This window comes from Parus major, chromosome 5 (genome assembly GCF_001522545.3).
Source record: "Parus major isolate Abel chromosome 5, Parus_major1.1, whole genome shotgun sequence".
Lineage (NCBI taxonomy): Eukaryota > Metazoa > Chordata > Aves > Passeriformes > Paridae > Parus > Parus major.
In genome coordinates, this window is record NC_031774.1 from 21,278,061 (window position 1) to 21,299,782 (window position 21,722).

Genomic DNA, 21,722 nt, shown 5'->3' on the forward strand with positions numbered 1-21,722 from the left:
TGAGGGATTCAAATAGCAGAACTTTAATGAATGTTGGTAGCAGTTCAGGTAATGTGTGTTTGTATTATAACTTTTGGATATCTTGTTGCATTTTGAGACACAAATATTAGTGGCGTTGAGTGAAATACCAGGTCAGAATCCCTGGGTTTTTTCATTAACCAGCAAGTGTTGAGAAATCAAAATTGCTCTGTATAGTTCTAATCACAGTTCCTTTGTATTAACTTCATCTTTGTATTCTACAGCCTTTAGTTTCACTTAGAAAAATAGACTTGATTTGGCTGTTGGCTTAATGTTCTGAAAGCCAAGGGTTCTAGAACTGCTGTCCCGTGGAAAAAGTGGGTAGGTCTATGAGCACAGAGGATAGCTTCAAATGCTTCAGGTAGCCCTTCTTTGTCCTTTGAAAGCTGCAAGAGTTACTTGGTATGCAAAGAATTGCAAGTTTATTTCTTTTGCAGCGTCACAATATGCTAATTGCATTGGGAGTGAGGCATAAACTTATTTTCTCTTGAAAAATGAGCAGGACTAAATAGTGGAGGGAGTGCTGGCTTAGCGGTTGGTTAAGCAAGGAGCTGGATTGGTTTGCAGGCTATTATATTGTGGGGGGATGCAAATTTTAGGCTTGCAGGTCAGGCTTTCCTTGGAAATTGGCACCAAGAGGTGAAGTGGGAGAGTAAATTATGTACATATACATCCCTTGTGTCTGTGGTAGTCTTCACATTGATGACTTTACTCATGTTCTATACTGATTGTCAGTACAAAAGGCTAATAGGCTTTACAACATGAAGGATTTTTGTTGTCATATTTGAGATGCTTTTAATTTTCTCAAGACTTCAAAATACATAAATGCTTCGTGCTGAACTAAGATATCTGGTGTGAGCTGCCCCTGTAATGGAGGAGTAGTGAGAGGTGAATTCCACCAGGTTGTGAATCTCAGGCAGGACATGGGAATAACTACCACAAAGTCTGAAACTGTGAATTTAGGAAAGAAAGCAACAACAGAACCCAAAACCAATATAAAATTAATAGGAAGATCAGAAATTAGTGTATTTGATAAAGAGGAGAAGTATTTTATGCCGACCTCTGTGTAGAAAGAAGAAAAGCCTGTGGAGCAGCAATCCTGAAAAGACAGGAGGAAATTATATCTCTCTTGCTCTCTCTCTCCCCAGTGTGTATTCAGATGGGCTAATGCAGCCTAATACTACATCTGTAAAGGTACCTTAGCAGAAATCAGGTAGTAGTTGCTTGTCCCCTGCAAGAACCCTGTGTGTGTGTGTATTCCAGTCTAGTCAAGAGATTTTTAACATTTATTCACAGTCGTAATCAAAGAGGGGGTTAGTGATCTAGCCAAGTACATAATACAAGTTTAAAACAGAGAAGGGACAGTTGCCAGTGCTTGGAAAAGGAGTAAGCATCCTGTGAAGGTGGTCATGAATATCATTCAGATGTTCCAGAGGGAGAAATTCAATGTTGTGGTTTTTCACCTTGCTGACTTTCAGTCTGAGAGTGTAATACACAGGAAGCTGGATCAAGGGAAATGTAGTTCTGATAAGTATTTTTAAGCGATCGTCAGAGAATCACTGGGGATTTGTCTTCAAAGTACAAGTAACTTGGGGAAATTCAGGAAATCCTAGAGTTCTGTGGCTTTCTGTAGATTAGGGGTTGACACAAAAACATATTTTGCCTCTAGAAAAGAGAAAGTTCAGCTTTATTATTTGAGCAGTCTTTGTCCTGTGTAAAGGGCAAGAGGAGAAATATGCTTATTTTGAGAGCTTTCAGCTTTTAACTTCAAAAGTTTGTGGCTCTAAATATGGAAAACTTCCTCTTCTAAAACTTGCTCAGAGAAAAGTCAGTGAAAATGAGCAGACCTTGTTACTTTTATTGTTGGATTTTTATGTCTGGTGCCCCTGATATGGCCACCTGGGTTACTGTGTGAATTGAGCTTACATCAGGTTTATTTGCTAGTTTCTACAAATACAAATAATTCTTGATTGGCTGGGGGTATGAGCTGCATTAAGAAGTTACTGTTTCAAGACAGACACATAAAAAAACTTTCTAGATGCTGAGAATGAGCTTTCACAATCAGTGTAATTACCAGTGCATGAGAACAGTTCCTTAGTTTTTCTGGTACCATCTGCAGGCAAGGGAACCAGTTAACTTGGTTAAACAACTACTGCATTTGTGAACTTGTGTGGATCCTCTGCCCTGACACTCTTGAGTTGGCTCATGGTCACAGTGATGTTTTTGTACATGAGTGGGAGCTCCATGGGGAATTCCTGCTCTTTAAGAAGTTGTGTTGCTCTGAGTTGTTAAAATTTCACCCCAGGTTTGTGAATGAGGGAAGCTTCTTAGATGCATAACACTGTAGCAAACTTGTCCAAATTCTCAAGCCTCACCCTTTGTTGTATTTGCCTAGTTCTAGTTATAGAAAGGGTATCATTATACCATTTCAAAGTGGAAAGAATGACATGCAGTTGTAACATCATAGAATGATTTCTCTCTAAATATGCAACCGTGGTATTCGATTTCTGGTGTTGTATAACAGTTGTGAGACCCATAAGGTGTGAAGGATGACTTTGAATATTTATCTCACCTTTTCCTGCTGTATTTTAGTAGTCTGAGTAACATCACTTGAAAGATGTTAAAAATTTTGCATATTAGTATTATTATTTGTTCCAAAGTCTCTACTTCTGAGCTATTGCTTGGACCAGATTGAGAAAATACTACAATGCAGTGATAACTAAGAAGGGGAGGTTTTCTTCGAAGAAAAATCACTGGAAATCCGTGATTATAATTTCCAACTATGTTTGTTGGTCCTCCAATAGCAGCTTTTAATTGTTGTGCCTGCTTTAGAATGTAAATCTAGCTATAACTCTGTGCATTCTTATATTTGCAAGTAGGAATCTTTGCTTTGTTAGGGTAAAAGTGGTGTTACTTTTTCCAGAACTAGAAAGTAGAGGACAGGTTTCGTGAGGAAGAGTGGACAATGCAACCAGTGTTTGCCAGGAATGTAATAAATGCAGTTGCAAATAAAAGGGCATCAAGAAATGATAGTTGCCTATAAAAGATTATTGAACTGGTCTGTAATCAGTCTCTGCCTTAAGTTAGTCATTTGCCCTGAGCATCCTGGAACTTGAGATCTGGATGGTTAGGTATGAAAGAAGTTGACTTAAAAACAAAGCAACCCTCCACACCAACTGTACCCCAGACTCCATGATAGCACTATATGTGCATTAAAGGAAAACACACACAAAAAAATAGAGTGCAACAACCGCTCCTCATGGTAGTCTGCCAAATACAACTTTTACAGACCCTGTAAAATATCAAAGATTAACAGCTTCTGATGTTGAGTAGTCTGTCCTGGACAAATTTGTCAGATGGACATGCTCCAATGTAAATTTTCAAAAAGAAAAAGCACTTTGTTTTAGATGAACTGGCAGTTTTCACGTAGCCCAACTACTTGTCTGGAATTACCCGAGTCTTCAGAGTCTTGGGAACATTTGTATTTTCAACTGTAGCACTCATATTTCTGTGGAAAGTAGTATTCTTTCAAAAAAAAGGTCATGTGAAGGAAGCTTAACCATGTTCAATAATCACCAGCTGAAGGCGCTCTTTAGGGTAGCTCCCAACCTCTCCTTTGGGCTTCCTGACACTTCCTTCCACCTGTATTAAATTGCCTTCAAAGAACTGTAAAGTTCTCTGACATCCTGCATGCAAATTCCTGTAGATTGCCTTGCAAGGCTTTGCCATTTATGAAATACACACCATTGCAGAACTAACTGACTATCTTTAAACAAGACACAGCTAAAATTTGGATTCTTTATCTGGGAGATATTAATTCAGTTCTAGATGTTTAGGTTTTGAAATGCCTTTTTCCATAATGGCGTGTCTGAAATTACAGCTATTGCAGATGAGTGTGAACCAGTTTGGCTGTTTTGGATAAGGATCATACAATACAAGCACAGGTGGACACCACTGACACCGTTATTAGTGATAAAACTACATTTCTGCTATTAATTGTTTTATTTGAATTAATGCTGAAAATATTTTACATGTGTGCACAGTGTATAAAATTGCCAGACCTGAGTATGGCTGCAGAATACTCTGCCAGCATTTTTCCAATCATGCACTTTGAGTGTGCAGTTGGCTGGGTCAGGTGAGTCTGACTCAGAACACTGCCTTCTGTTATCTTGCTCTTTAAAAATAATGGTATTTTTACATCAAGGTACTGAATATTCATAAGTATATTTTCTTCACAAATCACAAAGGTGTAAAAATACTGATAGAAATTTTTACCTTATTTCACAGAATTTTGAAGTTCCCTCAAAATAAGAATTTTAGTAAAACAAATGGAAGTGATGTTGAGTATGAAGCCCAGTTTTGCCATCAGTATTTTTCTGTGGAGGGGAAAAAAATTGATTGCCTGTCCAGCTGAACTTCAGAAACAAACCATTTAACACAGTTGGTAGTGAGAGACTTCTCAATTTCTCCCCCAAATTGTGTACCTATTGCTGTATTTCAGCTGTCAATGGCTTCATAGTTTTTTTTATTTTATGTAAGTCCAGCAATTATTGTAGCATATTTTAGTAGCCAGCGGGTTTGTGATAAACTGTTAGAGCTGCTTGGTGGGTTGTAATTTGGACTTAGACCAATGAATGCATTTGTGTGGATTTATGACAAAGTTTCTAACATGGGGTCTCCTCTGCAGTGGGAAATTGTGTACTGTTTTTTCAGATCATTTATGCGTTGCCTAAGGGAAGGCAATTCCAGTCCATGTCCGCGTGCCAATCTGTGGAGATGATATGCAGCATTACACTGCCCTGAGAGGCAAGAAACAGTATGCTGCTTTTGCCAAGGGATCTGTGGAAGAGATCATAAAACTTGGATCAGATAAAAGCTCTTCCAATCTTGAACTAGTCTTAAAATCAGCCCAAATCATTCTTCATCCTTTAAGATTAAAAGAAATAGTTGTTTCTACATCTCTTTTGAAGCATTAGTGTATGAAAAAGCTCATGTATGCTTAAACTTAATACTAGAGGGTTTTTTGAAGCTGCATCAGATCTGTTTAGCTTGTTGATGCTTATCAGCTCTGAATACTTAGTTTGACTTCTGGGGCAGTGCTGACAGCTAAGTGTGTCAACAGCTGACTTCATGAAAGGAAGGCCTGTTCACCTCCTGCCTGTACAGTCCCATATCAAAACTGTCATGCAGTGTGGCTGATGGCAGAATCTATTCTAAGGAAGAAATGCCAATAAAATGCAAAACACAACCCTTCTCTGGCATTTTCTTTGTGTGTCTGCAATCAACTGAGATTGTTTTCTTTTGTGTTTTTTTTCCTATTTTTTTTTCTCCTTTTTTCCTGAAAAGGTATGTTTTATAATTAAAAAATAAAAACAAACAAACAATAAAACCTCAAACCCAGACTGAATCATATGTAAGGACTAATGTAGTCGTGATAATAAAATGAGTAGCTTCCTACAATAAAAATGGTTTCTTTGTAGTGAAAGTGCTTACAGGTGTTTTGTGTGCCTGTATATGCTGATTTCTTTTGTGTGTGTTTTTCTTTCCATACTATTCAAATATTCAGTGTTATATTTTATGCTATCAAGGTAATTTGGGATCAGTGGGAGTATCATTACATTTTGGTGTATGCTGGTTTTAGTATTTTATTACCTACCTCCCATGTTCTCAAAAACCTTGTTAGAATACATTTTTGATGTCAAAAGTGGTAGCAGTTTATATTTCTTGTGTGATCTGTCTTTGGTGTCAGTGACAGTTATGCATAGGGTTAGTTGGGGCAGGGAAGAATTTTGCACAAGCAGAATTTTGTTACTGCTTTAAGAAGGCAGAAGTTTTGGATTTAAATTGTATTTTAGGATGGTAGAGTGGGAAAATTAACTATTTTATACTAATTAAAGTTTTGCCCAACTTTGGATCAGTGCTTAATTTGTTTCCCTTGTCAGAGATGCTCTGTCTGCAACTAGGAATCTTGTTTTAGGATTACTCCTCTGGAGAATCCTTCAGCCAGCTTGTAGATGGATTGCTCAGAGTCATAATAATGGCAGGAGTTTCCAGAGCAGTGAGGATGTTTGCCAGGCAACTTTCCTCTTAGGGATGTAGTTTTTTCAGTGTGAAAACATCTGTGTAATCAGCAAAAAGTATTTTGGAGTCTTAAATATTTTCTGTAGGTAATAATGTAGGAAACTTACATTCACTAGTTCTGTCAGTGCTCTTGCTGCTCCATAATTTATTTTTGTCTTAAACTCAGCAGTTCAGTTAGCCTAGCTAAAACGTATTGGATAATGTTTTGAATCTTGGCATAGGTGGTAAATTTAGTCAGTCTTGAGGAAGAAGGGTGTTTTTTGCAGGGAGAGGAAGACGGTACATGTACTGTAGTTCTCTGGTGTTTTAATGTTCTTTAGAGGCCATGGATACTGCAGAGTGGTGAAGGCATTTGTTTTATTTACTCTTGTGCTACTAGCTAGATGGGTTCACCAGATTGAGTGCACACACTACTTGACAGAGCCAAGTTATCCAGGTAGAATAAAAATAAACTGCCTACGCAAAGTATGGTCTCTGCTTCCCCGAGCCGTGCTTGGGGTGGAGGGGGTGGCAGCTGCTTCTGGGAGGAAGGGAGGCTTCCCTCGGTCTCTGGCTGTCTGGTGTCTGCATTCTCAGCCATCACGAATGTTTTCCTTTTGCAGATGACACGATTGGTGCTGCCCGGCATGCTGGAAAGGTGAGTCACGCTAACACTATCCAGACAAAGTCATCATTATTTATAGGGGAGAATCCTTTCTTGAAAAATTCATTACTGTGACTAATCAGCCTGGTCTCCATGTTTTAATGGCAGAGTAATGCTGGGTGAGTCACGCTGATGGTGCATGAATCATCAGACGGTGGAAGCCTTTTCCACTCGATTCCCTTTTTATTTTTCCTCTCCCTTCTCCACTGTTGTGGTGATTCCTTTTAGAACAGAATTAAAAAGCCCGTCTGACTCATCAGCACTAACTCAACAACCTGCTATTCTGAGGGGGTGGTTACAGTTCCTGGGAATAACCTTCTTAAGGCTATTTCTCTAAGTCATTGTAAGTAAAATGGATGCAAAGAATTTGTTCTCATTATACAGTAGGAGGTATATTGAGGAAAAGCTGTGATCATTTGGAAAAGTAGAATTGGACACCAGCTCTTTAGAATAACACACCACTGTCGACAGGGAAGACATGTACTGACTTCCCAGCTTAGCTCCCAGGTGAAATCAAAAGGTTCATGATTTCCATTTAGCCCCCCCAGGCTGTTTTTCAGCTGATGTTGGCTCTGCTGGCTGTTTGCCATCTCTTTTGGGGTGCTAACCCTGCCTTGCTGGGGTTTGCCCTGGATCAGGCTTGAGCCATGTTCACAATACTGGGAAAACCTCTGTAGAACCATGCAAATGAATACGGCAGGAGGAGTCCGTGTGAGGGGCAAGCCTCCAAATCTCACAAAGATGATTAAAAAAAAAGGAAAAGGGTTTAGTTTGTGTCATCTCATTATCTGAGAGTCTTCATTGCAGACCAGAATTCAGTTATTCAAGTGTTGCTGCACAGATGCATAGATGCTTCACTTTTAAAACAAAGCTTCTTCCTGGGTGCAGACTGTCAGAGCTAGTGGTCATTATGGGAGTCAGCATCTAGCACATCAGGGTGATGGTGAGCTATGATTTTTACTTAGCTAATCAGGAGATACGAATACATTTATTTCATCTAAAGAGATTTGAATTAGAAATATAGACCCAAGACTGAGCTCTGGGGCAGTAGTGTAGTATTTCCCAATGAAGCTGAAGTAGAGGTTGAGGATTATAGTAAAGGGGTGATACATACTCAGGGCTTATAGGTCAGAAGCTACTCCTTGTACTATTATTGATAGATAAAGGGACTTGTTTTCTGTAAAACCACTGTCTCCTGAAGGTCCCAACATGACCAAAACCTTTATACTTCTGAGGAGATTTAATGTTGTTTAATTATTAGGCTTTGGAACTTAAAATCTCTTAACAGTTTCTTTCTTCAGTTTCTTCTTTCTTTAAATAAATATTGTAGCTATGCATTTAGCAGAGTTATCTATTCAGCTTCTCTGGACAGAATGATGTATACTTATAGAATATCCTGCATAGGTTTTTCTGTTACATTTCCATCTGGGTAAGATGATTTGAATGAAATGAAACAAGCCAGGATCCTGCTGGGTCCTGGTTCTAACTGCCCTTGAGCACACATCATCTTTCCTCTTACTTCTCTAACTGCATGACTACCTCAGGGATTCCAAGGATAAATGCTCAAGAAGCCTGGAAAGAAAAGGTTAATAGTGGTAAAAAAACTAAGTGCACATCTTGAACTTTTTCCTAAATATAAGGAACCACTTTAAAAGACTACTCCATTTGGATGACAGCCTTGGTTTCTGTCTCAAGGAAAAATATTTGAAAAAGCTTCCATTTTCTATTTGATTTTTGTCAAGTTGGTTGGGTTTGCAGTGCACAGAATCAATGCCTTCAGCTGCCAACTCCTGCAGTCATAGCTCACAGGCCATTAACACCTCTAGGAGTCTGTAACCACAGGAGAACATGGATGTCCAGCAAAACGAAGGGCATGAATGAATTTGAGCTGGACTTGGCTGCTCTTTAGGTCAGCCATATATTTCTCACATGGGACCACAGGCTAGAAAAAGGGCTCCAGGCTCTAAGAATAAAGCTAGACTAAGAATCTCATTGTCATTCCTCACTTGTTCAAGGAGGAAGGCATGTCGAGTAGATAGATGTGACATAGTGTGTTAGAGCATCTTGCAGCTTGCTCTAGTACGTACTTTTGCATATTAGAATGTTGGTTTTATGACAATATATTGCAAGATAAATACAAAAACAGAGCATGCTTTGTATGCTTTGCATCCAGGTCTGATAAAAGAAAACAAAGCTACATCTTAGTGTGCCTTTTACTTTTTATTTATAATAAACACAGCAGCATTCGATGAATGCCACTTCTGGTAATTAAGTTCTCTGCTGTGACTTCTCTCCTGTGCTCTGAACACTTAAAGTGACAATTTATTATCTGAAGCTTCCTATTACACTTAGATGAGCAGTTCCTGTATAAATACGCAGGCTACTGTCTGTGATGGGAAACTCGTAGAACTGAAAATGAGGCTTGATGTCTTGGGGAACAAAAAAAAAGCCACCGCTACCAAAAATCAGTTGGCTGTTGCTAGACAAATACCAAGCTATGGTATTTATTGCCAGGAAAGTAGCAAGTGCATAATTACATTACAGAAGAAGCTTGCTCTTTCCACTTGGCATGCAGCTGGAGCAGGCACTGGTTGCCACAGCAACAGGGAGATGGCTAAATATAGCCTCCCTGGTGCTGGACCGCTTAAGGTAGAATGACGGGGAGGTGTGAGGGTGTGGGCCTGGCTCTCTTCATCTTAACCAACTTTTTTTGTTTGGTTTTGGGGTTTTTCCCCATTAATGGCACAGTCAAATCAGATGAAGCCCAAATTGATTTTTACCACACTGATGCTTGAGTAATTCTTCAGATCCCTCCCTGAAAATGTTTATTCTGCAATTCCTCTAAGAAGCAGAATTGTAATTGGAGTAATTGAGAGTGCTCCCCCTACTCACATGCTTCTCAATTTCATTTTATCTGGAGGTTTTAAGTTCCGAGCTTTTAAGGCTAGGACTGTTTTCTTTAAAATGTAAAAATACAAACCACAAAACCCCCAGTGGCACTGACTGCTTCAAAGAGACCAATACACAGCTTCTGCAAGGGGCTGCTATTAATGTTTTATGTTTTGTTTTTCCAAGAGGGTTTTCTTTACTGGGTCAAACCATTAATTCGCTCCATCTAGGTGGTGGTCACGACTCCTGCTAGAAAGTTGCAGTGTGGCCAGATGCTGTGAGACCTGTGCTTGCAGCCTGAATGTCAGCCTCTCTTCTAAAGCATCAGTTTATTTTAAATGTGTGAGGCTCGTGTTTATCCATATCAATGCTTATCCTTCTTTGAATCTGTTAAGCTTTTGTCCTCAGTTAAGTTTTGTGGCAAGTACTCCCTAGTCTGAATATGAGAAGAGTACTTTTCTTTTATTGGATCTAAATTTCCATCTTTCATTTAAATAAATGTCATCTTTCTTTTGTATTCTGAGAAGATATATCAAGATCTTGATCTTTTTCAGTTGTTAGTTTGTGTCCTCTTATCGTGGTTACTCTTAATAGTCTCTTAAATAACTAAATTGATGTATCAGAGTGGATTTTTTTCTTCACTTCCCCTTTCTTAAATCATCAGTTTCTTAATATTTCTGTTCTGTATTTTGAGGGGTAAAGATGGTTTGTAGACTGTAATACAAGATTTTGGTGGTGGTGGAGGATCTGTCCCTGCCATTTCCAGCATCCTGTTGTTTGGCTGGTTTTAGTGACTGCTGCACAAAAGAGAATTCCTTGTTCAGGGTTTTCATGAAGGACACTATAGATTTAGAATCCATCAAGGTTTGTGATTATCCACAATTTTTTCTTTAGTATGCATTGTTGGTTATTGATACTCTTAATACTGATTTTTTTATCTGCCATTCTGTAGTCTGTTCACATAGCAGCCTGAGCTTTTAAAAAAGTTCCTTATAGTATTTTCCAATCTGATAATCTCTTAAAAAATGCATAAATCTTCATTTGAGATAATGAATAAATATCACAGTCACCACCTGTCCTGATACAAAAAACTATTAGCATCCACTGTTAGCTTCTAACATCCACTTCTGCTGTCTTGAAAATTCCTGATTAATTTGTGATCTTATGCTTTCCATGCTGCATATTTTGATCCATGCTACTACTCTTTTCACCAACCAAGCCTTTCAGGGAACTCCTGAAAAACACAATGAACTTTGGAAAAGGTGCTTGAAATCCTGAATGACTGAAATTATTCTTTTGTGCCACATTTGCCATCTCATTCCTTGTGACAAATCAGTCACAGATGTAACTCACGGTTATGTCATGGCACAAGCCATGCTGGTTTGACTCTGTTGTCATGATTTCCAAAGCATTTATATTGTTTTAGTTTTTAACAGTGACTTAAATTACTGTTAAATTACTGTTTAAGATGGTTACTTAAATGATTGTGGCAGCAGTGGTGTAGGGTATACCTGGTTGATCAAATACAATGGAAACTCTTGTGAATCTGCAGGAGTTGAGCTGTGTCATGTCCACCTGCAGGAGTGTTCTCACTGCACTGAGCGTGGCATACTTTGCTATGTTGAGGTAAAATGGCTTACATTTCCAACAGGGTTCGAAGAAGTAGAGATTTATCGTTCATTATGTTGGACTGTCTTGCAGCACCTTCTAAGACAGGAATTGCCCTAATTTGCATGAAGGTTTTAAAATTAATTATTTTTTTCTACATGTCACTTAATATGTCTGATTTGGTAGGTAAAACTGGTCTCAGAAATAAATATGGCTCAAATCAGTGTACTGGGAGGTCAGGAGCCTTCCTGTCCTACCTGCATGTGCTTTAGAATGGCTTGACAGAGCAGGTGGTTGCTAATTTCAGGTATATTTACCCAAATACTACTGATGAATACCTTCAGTGTTACTGTAATACAGCTGTAAGACAACTTTGATTTTATGTGTTCATCCACTGAACATCTTCTATATTTATTAAAATACTTCTATATTTGAGCAGTAGTTCAGATCCTTGCTATCTTGAAGATTCATTATGAAGTAATATTTAGAAGATGAAAGGAATTATCAAAGTGTAAATCATACAACAAAACTGTGTTGCCATTTCTGCCATCTTATCCTAAGATGTAGAAGCTCCTCTTGAACTTGTGACAGCTTGACTCAATGGTTTTGCATAGTTTAGCTCACAGTGTGTGTGTGTATATAAATACAACTTTGATTCTTTTGCTGTATTGACCTTGGAGTTGCTCCTGATTTATGTCAGCTGCTTGGATACTTTTAACTGTGCATAAATCGAATTTAAATTCAGGATTTGGTTGGGGTTTTTAGACAGATCTTAATTTCAGTTGCGTTCTAAAGGGTTTTTTTAGGCTTGCTGTAATTTTTGGAAACATGAAAGATGTTTCCTTTATTTCATTCTAATATATCTTTACTTCCTTTCAGATCAAAAGGGATAATCCTGAATATCGCATCAGCTTCAGGGATGTGTCCAACTCCACTGCTGACTCTTTACTCTGCAACCAAAGTAAGTGTTCCCCTTCCACACTGAAATCAAGTGTCAAACATAAGTCAACACTTACAGGAATAAATGTTTTGGTGTCCATCTAGTGGTGCTTTCATGAACTAAAAGTACAGAGTTTCTGTCTTGAGTTTTTCCAATAGTGAAAGCTGGAAGGTTGAGAGAAAACTGAGTGTAAGGATTTACTGGCATGGAAATGACTATTTTATGTATTTCCTCATGCATTCCATTTTTACATGGAAAAGGATAGTAGAGTACCAAGCAAACTTAGTGTAAAGTTGAGAAAGGACATGGGCTAAGTTTAACACACTTTATTTGATACTTCTTTCCCCTAAATTCAGTGATGATTTTACGATCTACATTTCATCTTAAGTTCATATGCTCTGGTTTCTCTTTGTGTCACTGGGACAGTTTCATCTTTTTGCAGCTGGTCTTATTTTTTTTTCCCAAAGATACTTTCAGGGGATTCTAAAATGTTGCCCTACAATATCTCCAGTGAACACTGGATACATATGACAGAATGTAGGTACCCAGCATGGAACTGAGGCATACGTGATGAAATAGAATGCAAGAGACATTTACACTGGGATTAAAGCAGTATGGCACTGCACCTTTTTCAGGCATACCTGGTAATTAACTTGACTATTTCAAGCATCTCAGCAGTCTAAGTCTAAGCAGAACCTTGACAGGATGAAGAAACCTTCAGTAGTGTCATTCATGTCAGAACAGACTCACATGTCCTGTAGACTCTCAGTAACATCTTCATATTCCCAGAAGGGAGTTGATGCACACTATTTCATTCATACTAGAGGGGATATTTAAGTTTAGAAGCCTGAAGTAGCTTTAGCTGATAAAATTTCCCCTTGGATTAACTGTTTCCTGAGGACAGTTCTTTGTTTTAATACAAATGGTCACTTTTGTTGTGGTAGTGCTTTAAGCTTTATGCAATCAAATGAGCTTCTGATTTTAGTGCTAACATACCTTACACTGCTTTGGTTAGTCTTTTTTTTTTTTTTCAATGGGAATCTGAAATATTTCTTCCCCTCCCCTTAAAAACTTAAGTTACAGGTCAAGTAATCTGTCTATTCTCAGCACTACCCATCATCTCCTACAGCAAGATTAGTGAGCATGAAAGTGACTCCCCTAATGTAGCTATAGAAAGACTGTATCTGCAGTTTCTAGGGTTTTTTTTTTCCCCTTCATCCATTTAAAGGGAATTTAAAGCATAATACCCTTCATGTGTAAGTCAATGACTTTGACTAATTATCAGGAACAAATGTGGTCCAACTCTTTAACCTTCCTGTGGAGAATTCCCTAGTTTACACTGAAATGAGACTTTTCAAGGAATCATACTGCTATATTTTGACAGGTTTACCTACCTGTGTTAATGATAATGAGAAGTGAAATATGATTATATCATTTCCCACCTCACCCCTATGCCTTTGGATTTGTTATTAGATATTTGGATATCCAAGGAGAAGAAATTTTCTAACATGAAATGCTTATCTGTGTATTCAGGGAATGTTTACTTAGAGAGCATTCATAAGACTTCAGGTTCAAAGTTGTTGAGAGACTATAGCTTGTGGAGGTAGAAAAACCAACTTGTCTTGAAATAAATGTTTCAAAAAAAAAAAACAACTCCAAAGCTTATTTGTATACTGGAAGTTGCTTTCTCTTCTCATATAAAATGAATCTTTTCTTTATAGCAAGCTCTTTGCAAGCAGTAGAGAAGACAGTCTTTTATACTTCATGTCTATATCTGAAGCAGTAGCTAATATCAGGACTTTTGTCATGGAGGAATAGTTAGGAATTTGAATGATCAAAGCACTTTCATTAGCATAATGTAGTTATTTTTAATAGATTATCAGTATACTCTGTGCAGTTATTGCACATGCACCTGCCTGCTGTGTTTAGAAACTGAACCAAACTAATTGGCATGTCCGTGCAGGTACCTTACTCTTGCAAGAGGATGGTCAGAGGATTCACTTGAATGGTTGCTGCTAAGCCAGACTTTGTCTTGTTCATGTTCGCTTCTGAATTTTCTTACGAACTTGTACTCAGGGGAGAGGGAGAAAAAAAAAGCAGCTGAACAGCAGATAAGCTTTTTATGGAGCCTTCTGCTAGCTTATGCATGCAACTTGAAGAAGAAGAAGAGTAAAGGACCTACCTGCTATACAGCAAAATCCAGTTTTATTTCAGATCTTCCAAGTATGCTCAGAAGAGTGTCTATAGAAATAGTCCAGTAGTATGGGAGTGTTTCTGTTGCTTCTTTTATAGGCTGAATTCAGTGGGATGGCCTTGATAGGAAAAACACTAGCCCCTGCCAACTTTGTATTTGTTTCAGTTAGGACTTGTGTTAAACCACTGGGGACATGGTGACCAAAGGAAGACTGTAAAGGAGGTGCAGTACTATAGCTTTGCTGCTCACTTTGAATCTGGTGTGGAGCAACTGCTTCTTAAATACTTGAACTAATTTACTTAGTATTTATTTTAGCTTCAAGCATGGATGGGATGGTTTAGTTCATTCAGTTGAAGATAGTCTGTTCATCCTACTTGGTTGTATTGCTTTACTAAACAAGAAACCATAGCAGAACCTGCTATTTTTGTCTCACTGGACAGCAGGATAAGGTGGAAAGGTGGTTTAGAAGAATTTGAGAAGTGGAAATCTCTTCTGGTTTGAACTGCTGGGTAGCCTTTGATTTTTCAGACAATATTTCCTGGCAGGGTTAAGGAAATGGCTGTATCATCTTTGAGAGCATCTTGAAGGCAGGTGCTAACATCCACCTTTTAAGCCCTTTAACTTCTTTCTTTGAACTTTCAGTCTTGCAATTTCTGAAACTTCCAGAAGTTTGGAAGAGGATCTGTGGAGGTGGACTTGAGGATTAGGAAGAAGTGTCACCATAGGGTGGCATTTTTTAGAACTGTAAAGGCAGAAGACTAAGTGTTTAAACACTATGTTCTAAAAACCATGCACAAGAGGAACCCAATTAAACCAGTCTTAAAAATATCTAAGAAGATGACATAAGTAGTGAACAATGTGAACATAAAGTCGTTTTTTCCTCTTTTAACTAGGCTTTGTTTAACAAATCTAGTCCCTTTTCCTTCTATATTAAAAAGGGGGTTATTTGTTTAGATTGAGCCTTGCTTCTGTAAAAATACTTCATAAGCATAGAGTTTCTATTTGAATAGCATTGCTCTTGTTTGCACAATTTCATTGAAAACCTCAGGTTTTCACTTTGAAAACAGGAACTCCAAATTGTAATTCAAATACCCTCACACAAAACTGTTAAACTAGAGTTTCCATTGTAACGTGTATCATGCTGCATGTTTCCCTTCTTCTCTCTCCAGGCTTTTGTGGATTACTTCTCCCGAGGCCTTCACGCAGAATACAAGAGCAAGGGCATCATTGTGCAGGTGAGTAGTTTGTTTCCTGTAAGTGTGGTTACCACAGCAACATTGGTGTCTTGGCAACAAAAAGGAATCAGCATATTCTCTTATTCATGAGTGTGTGACACAGATTAAGGATAAGGATTTCCTTTGATCCCATTAGCAGCTTTCTTAAATTACTCTGAAACCATGGGTCTTGAAGCAACAAAAGACATGGTTTGGTTTTGTGTGGTTTTAGCTGGTGGTGCTAATTGAACCTTTATAGATAAAATATTCCATAAAGCTCTGCTTAGTGCTGTGGAATACATCTTTATGAAGCTTCATCTACTGGAATACACTGTGGAATGTGTTTGTGCAGGCATTCCACAGGTAACAGCTCAAAGGACTGGAATAATAGAACCCATGCATTGTCAGTGAATCAACTGCTAAACTAATCATAGTTGAAGAAGGAACAAAGCCTCAAAGATCCTTCATGTGTAACTGACTGATTTAATTTTCTGTATTGCTAAGGAGTGTTGCTTCATACCCCTCCTTGCCCCCTCCCCATTTGTTTACCTTCCTTGATTTTAATTATTTTTAGTGTGACACAAAAGCAAACCAAACCAGTTTCTCATAGTTTTATAGGATTTTGCTTTAATATCAGTTCTCACATACTTAGTGTTTGCTTCCAAAGTTGGCATTTCCAGATTTGGTCACAGTGAACCTTCCATTGCTATTAAACCTCTCCACAGCAAGAATCAGTTTAATAAAGGTGGTATGACATCTTACCTGTACTGTGAAGACAATGGTATCTCTTTTTGAAGTTCAGTTAGGGATCTTACAAACAGGATTAACTATGTCCATGCCTCTCATTCCTCTGTTCTGTGGGGTAATTCTCAAAGCCATTTGAACTTCAAAGGCTTTATGAAAGGTAAGGCACAAAGTTGCCTGCTTTAAATGTGTAATCACCATACAAAAGAGCAGAGCTCTTATTACTGGCTAATACTATAGGGAAGTTGTTACCAGATTAAGGCTATGTTACCTTTTTGGTGTGCTAGATTATTTTTTCCTTTTAAATATATTCAGCAAAACAAGAACTTCTCATCAGAAAATGTCCTGTCACATTTCCTGAGAATGGATTGCATTGCAAGAAAAGACAGTTGTTGGGTGAGCTATTCCCATGCAGTCACCAACCTTTTAATGGGAACCTTCTGTAAACGTAAACTTTATATTAAATATATGAAGGGGTGCTGTATGTTTTTGGGATCTGTTGGCAGTGGAGAGGAAGCTAGTGAAGGTGGACCTTGAAAGCATTCCAACTGCTTGACTTTAGTTTTACACTGGTAACATAACTTGGGAGTACAGCTCCAAAACCTTGACTTCTCCCCTGGGTGCTTGATTCTGTGCCCTAGCTCTCTGGGTTGTACAGTTAAACCAATGTGCAGCTATGAAGGATGCATAAAAAGGTAGCATTCTGAACAGGTTCAGCATGCAGGGGTCATTTTGTGAGCTCTCAGTTCTTGAAGTGGATTGAGCTGGAGTAACTTTCAGTGTTTCATGTCTCCTTGTTATTTTCTCTCCTCACAGAGCTTTAGCTCCAAAGTGTCCTGCAATGGGTCAATGTTTACCACGTGGCAAGTTCCTTACAGCTTTCTCTTCACTTCTACCCTTCTTGATTACTTCTACTTCCTCAGTGTCTTTCAAATTGTATTACTAGCAGATTTAGCTCCACTACAGACAGTTATTCTTCATCTATATTCATCTGTGTGCAATGTGGCCCTCTCTGTCTGTGATCAGTGTCTCAAAATGAGACTCAAGGAGCTGGTAGACTATTGCCCTTTCTTACATCAATAATATCAAGTCTTCTGGGTAGACTTCCTTTCTGCTGAAGTCTGTCTACAAAGTGAGCCACAGGCCCCTTCAATACACAGCTTCACTGACCATAAAGACAGTGTGAATCTTTTGGGGCCTGTGTTGTGGTACTACATCTAACCTCTGTTTTCTGGTGTTTTCTTAGGCAAAGCTGCTCTTAAGTCACTTTAGTGCGAGGGTGCTTAGGGACAGATGCTTGCAGGAGAAAGAAGTGTTGTGTCTTTGAGATGTGTTGTTTCTATGTGCAGCTTTCTCCCTCTCCCCAGATTTTGTCTAAGTAGTACTCTTAGCAGTTTGAGAGGAGTAAGAAGGAGGTGCAAGAACTGTTCGTATGTGACTATGGAGTACCTGTTGAGACTGACAAGGTAAATAACCCAGTGACTCATGCTTGGCTAAAGGCATTAAGACCAGTATGAATGTATGTAGGATAGGAAAGGTTTTCTAGCTTTTGGGTATAGAAAAGCTAGGAAAAGGGTTTTTGGTGTCTTACATTTTTAGGATTATAAACAAAGAAAATAAAGAATTAAATGTAACTTTCTGTATCTACAGTTCTGTTTTCCTGTACAAACCTTTACAGGTTGTGGTAAACTGTCTTTTTGTGACTCTGGTGTTGGTTTAGGATGCTGAATTTCTGACAGCAGAGCACTGCTTTTTATCCCTTAAATGTAGATAGTGAATTGCCATTGAGTTATGTGGGTCTGATTTTGAATAACTGTCACAGCTTCAATTTGTTATGCTAATTTTGTTGCAGTCCATGTCCTTGTCCTCTTATTTCAGCCTAAATCACTATAAGCCAGTAATGAATATTACAAGTACCTTCCTGTGAAGACTAGCTGACCTGTCTCCTTCGATCCCTAAGGAAGATTGCATCCCTCTTAGATTTTTTTTTGAAGTGCATCTCTGTGACCTTCAGAAGCATAATACTTCTAATTTCATATTTGCCCTTCCAGCTAGATCATCATCATTGAAACCAGTTAACTTTTGCTGTGAAATACCTGCAGAGCACTGCTGTGTGAAAAGCAGAAACAAAGTGCTGGTGGGATTTTAGCAGTTTCTTCCTATCAGCCCCTCAAGTATGTGTCTTGCTCAAGTGGATTACCATCTGTGGAAGCTTAGCTTTGATACTGCTTTTATTGAAGCATACCCATCTTTGGATTAAAAATATACTCTTCTGGCTGACATGTCTGCTTATTTTTTCAGAAGCAGCACAATAACAGCATAGGTTAAAACCTTGTATGTGTTTACATGGGGAAAAGAGGCAAGAGAAAAGAAATAAGGAAGAAGATGACAATGACTTTACTCAAGACTTCCAGAAAGATCTCTCCTTGGCAGATTTCTGCAGACTCTTATGAAATCTTTGCTCTTTTAATATGTTTAGAATTACTGCTTGGTTCTTTGACCCTTTCTTTTACTCTTTTTAAACTTCAGTTAGTTATTGGCATTGTCCCTTTATACTTCATTACTATGTGTAACAACAGTATAGCAGTAGAAACTTGCACTATCTGTTTTATTTACTACATAAAATACCAGACCACAAATTCATGAAAATGTCCATTTAAAAAGATTACCAGAAAATTTTCTACCCTAACCTTCTGCTCTCCCAGCAGTTGGATTGCCTAGCAATTAGCAGTGGGAATGCTGCTGGCACTAGGACATGGGCTAATTGTGGCTTTATCCAGCCAAATCTTGGAAACCATTAAGAGCAGGGGTGCTGTGAGCTCTCTGGACACTCTATTTGAATTTTACATTGCTCTCCTAGTAAAAAGGCTTTCTCCCTAATGTCCAGTCTGACAGTCTGTTGCCAAAATTGACAGTTGACCCTCTTGTCATTTGATCAGGCATTACCAAGAAGAGTTTGGCTCCTATCTTCATAACTGCCTTTGAAATTATTTTAGGTAGGATGTCATCATCAGCTTCATTTTTACAACACTGAACAGGCCCAGCTCTATTGCCAGGTATTCACAAAAGTGTGCTGTCACCAAACTGATGTCTTATGGCATTACCTTATTTCCTCCAAAACTTTTTAGTCTTCTATACAGATCAACTTTGGTTGATGTAACTCTTCAATTTCCCTTTTATGTTCCTCAATCTCATTTTTCATCTGTTGGAAAGGGAAGGAAGCTTATTTGTCAACATCAAAGAGTTCAGGTCTTTTTACTTTTTTTAAAGTAAGGTTAAAAAGGTGATAAAATAGTGTAAACAGGCTGTTCTGACTTCAGAGGACTTACTTGACTATTCAGGACTTGAGATCTGGCTTCTTACATCTAAATAATATTCAAGAACCCAATTTTGAGTGTGAGCCAATTTTAATAAGCATCAGAGCTATATGCAGTAGCAAATTTTTTAAGTGAGCAGGACATATTGTACTGACATAAGCTACTTTTAAGGCATATTTTGAAACTGTAGGGCAGGCTAAGCTTTCCCTGAACAAGGAGAGTTATTTATCCAGGTAGTGTGGGTTATATTTGTCTGAATGTAAAATGCTGAAAGGCTTTAAGGAGGGATTTTTAAATTTTTTTAAAAAATCTGTTATGCCTATTTTAGATATAGTTCATGAATCTCTGAATTCCTTATGGGAAGGAAAAAGGTGAGAAAACTAAATAGATTCAGCAAGTCTCTTGATATCTATTAAAATAAGGTACAGTTAATACAAAGATGGTAAATATAATGTATCTGAAATTAAGTATCTGTCTTTTTGTTTTCTGGAGTGCATCTAGAAGAAAAATGTTGGAGTATAATCCCATGTTTCTGTGTGCCTTGAAGTCTGTGGATCAGTCCAGTAGTGCTACCATATGCTTGCTGTTTCAAGTATCCTCATGCACAATTGTTTGCCCCTTCATGCTGTCCAGTGGTGTAACTGGGTAATGCAGTTCACTTTTGAAGTCTTCTGAGCAGAGAAAGAGAATAAATCATATCTATTGTGCTTTTCTTGGTGGGGGTGCTGCAGATATAATTTGGCGGTGAATAAGAAGCTTAAAATTTTAACTTTTTAAAACAACAAACTAAAGATCCAGCTTAGAAAAGTGATCTGAAAAATAGATGCAGTTCATGTTCTGGAGCTGAAATGAGGTACCTATGCTGCTATGGTAGCAGAATGAATAGCTTTCTTATCCGAGTATTTGTAGCTTTTGGTGACTTTAAAGGCAATGGTAGCTGCTTTCACTTCTGAAGTTTAGGTCTCCATTTTTCCTTCCCATTTGAAAGTGGACTCGTAATATATTATTGAAAGTCCTATTTATAGACAGAAGGACACAGTTTTCATGTTCTCAGGTGAAGGAATGAGCAGACCATTGTGGTGGTAAAATTTCTGTTGAAATGTGCACAGCTACGGCATGGATGTACGCTCCATGAGAACTGAGGGGGTCCTTTCCCTGCTGTGCGGCTGAGAGCAGCAGCAGATGTTTCTGATGTCAGGCATGTGTGGTTGTTCTTTAAGAAACTAACATGGGGAAGCAGGATTACAAACTGTAATTTGCCCAAATATTTTTTGCCCAAATGTTTTTGGAGATGGTGTTCTAATTTGGAGATGAGTTAGTAGCAGAGGTGGGCACGCACTTCTCAGGTACTTGCTGTAAAGGTACAGCAGTGGGAGCACTCGCTACATGAGCAGTAGTGGATGGATGTATTGAATCCCTGCTAGAGCCACTGACAGTGTCTTAGGAGGTCCTTGTTGAAGTGGTGATAAAGTTCCAGCCTCTCTAAGCATGTTGAGATATGGTATGTTTAATATCAGTTTAAGCACTGTTGACCAGTGCTTTTTTGATTACTTTTTTAGAAGAAAAAATTGAGGACAAGTTGAAAGCATTGCCAGAACCATGACCATGAGCCAAGGGCGTTGCTCCCTACTGTGCAAGTACACGTGCATTTCCCTTTCCTTCTCCAGCAGCATGAGACTGGGATAAGTGGAATGAGGTTTTGGATCCTCCAGGTCTATCTTGCCCTACCATGGGCATGCCTTTCTGCTGTCAACATCTCTCCATCAAGATATACCTACGTTTCTTCCTCTTGCTTCTCCACTGCAGTTCTGAGACCCAGCATCACTTTTCTGTTTTGCTTCCTAACATTGCTATAAAAGCTCATTAACTATGCTCTGCTTCTTGATTCTTCCTTCTGTCCTTCCACTCTGGTACTGATAATCTCCTTCATCCTCTGAGGCCTGCTGTGGAGTTACAAGCTCGGTGTTTTGAGTCCCTGGATGTTGTTTTCTCCATCCTCCTCCTGTCTTTGCACAGGTGCCAAACCGAGGAGCTTTTACTATAAAACTTCTGTCTTGGTTTCTGCACCTCCTTC

General features: G+C 38.5%; 1 protein-coding gene across 1 annotated transcript in view; it reads left to right on the forward strand.

The window, feature by feature from the left end:
• HSD17B12 (hydroxysteroid 17-beta dehydrogenase 12) overlaps window positions 1-21,722 on the forward strand; it is an 83,056-nt gene that overhangs the window by 58,985 nt on the left and 2,349 nt on the right. Inside the window, 3 exon segments of the mRNA XM_015631231.1 lie at window positions 6,702-6,736; window positions 12,119-12,200; window positions 15,543-15,608. Coding sequence (XP_015486717.1) covers window positions 6,702-6,736; window positions 12,119-12,200; window positions 15,543-15,608 — 183 coding nt within the window.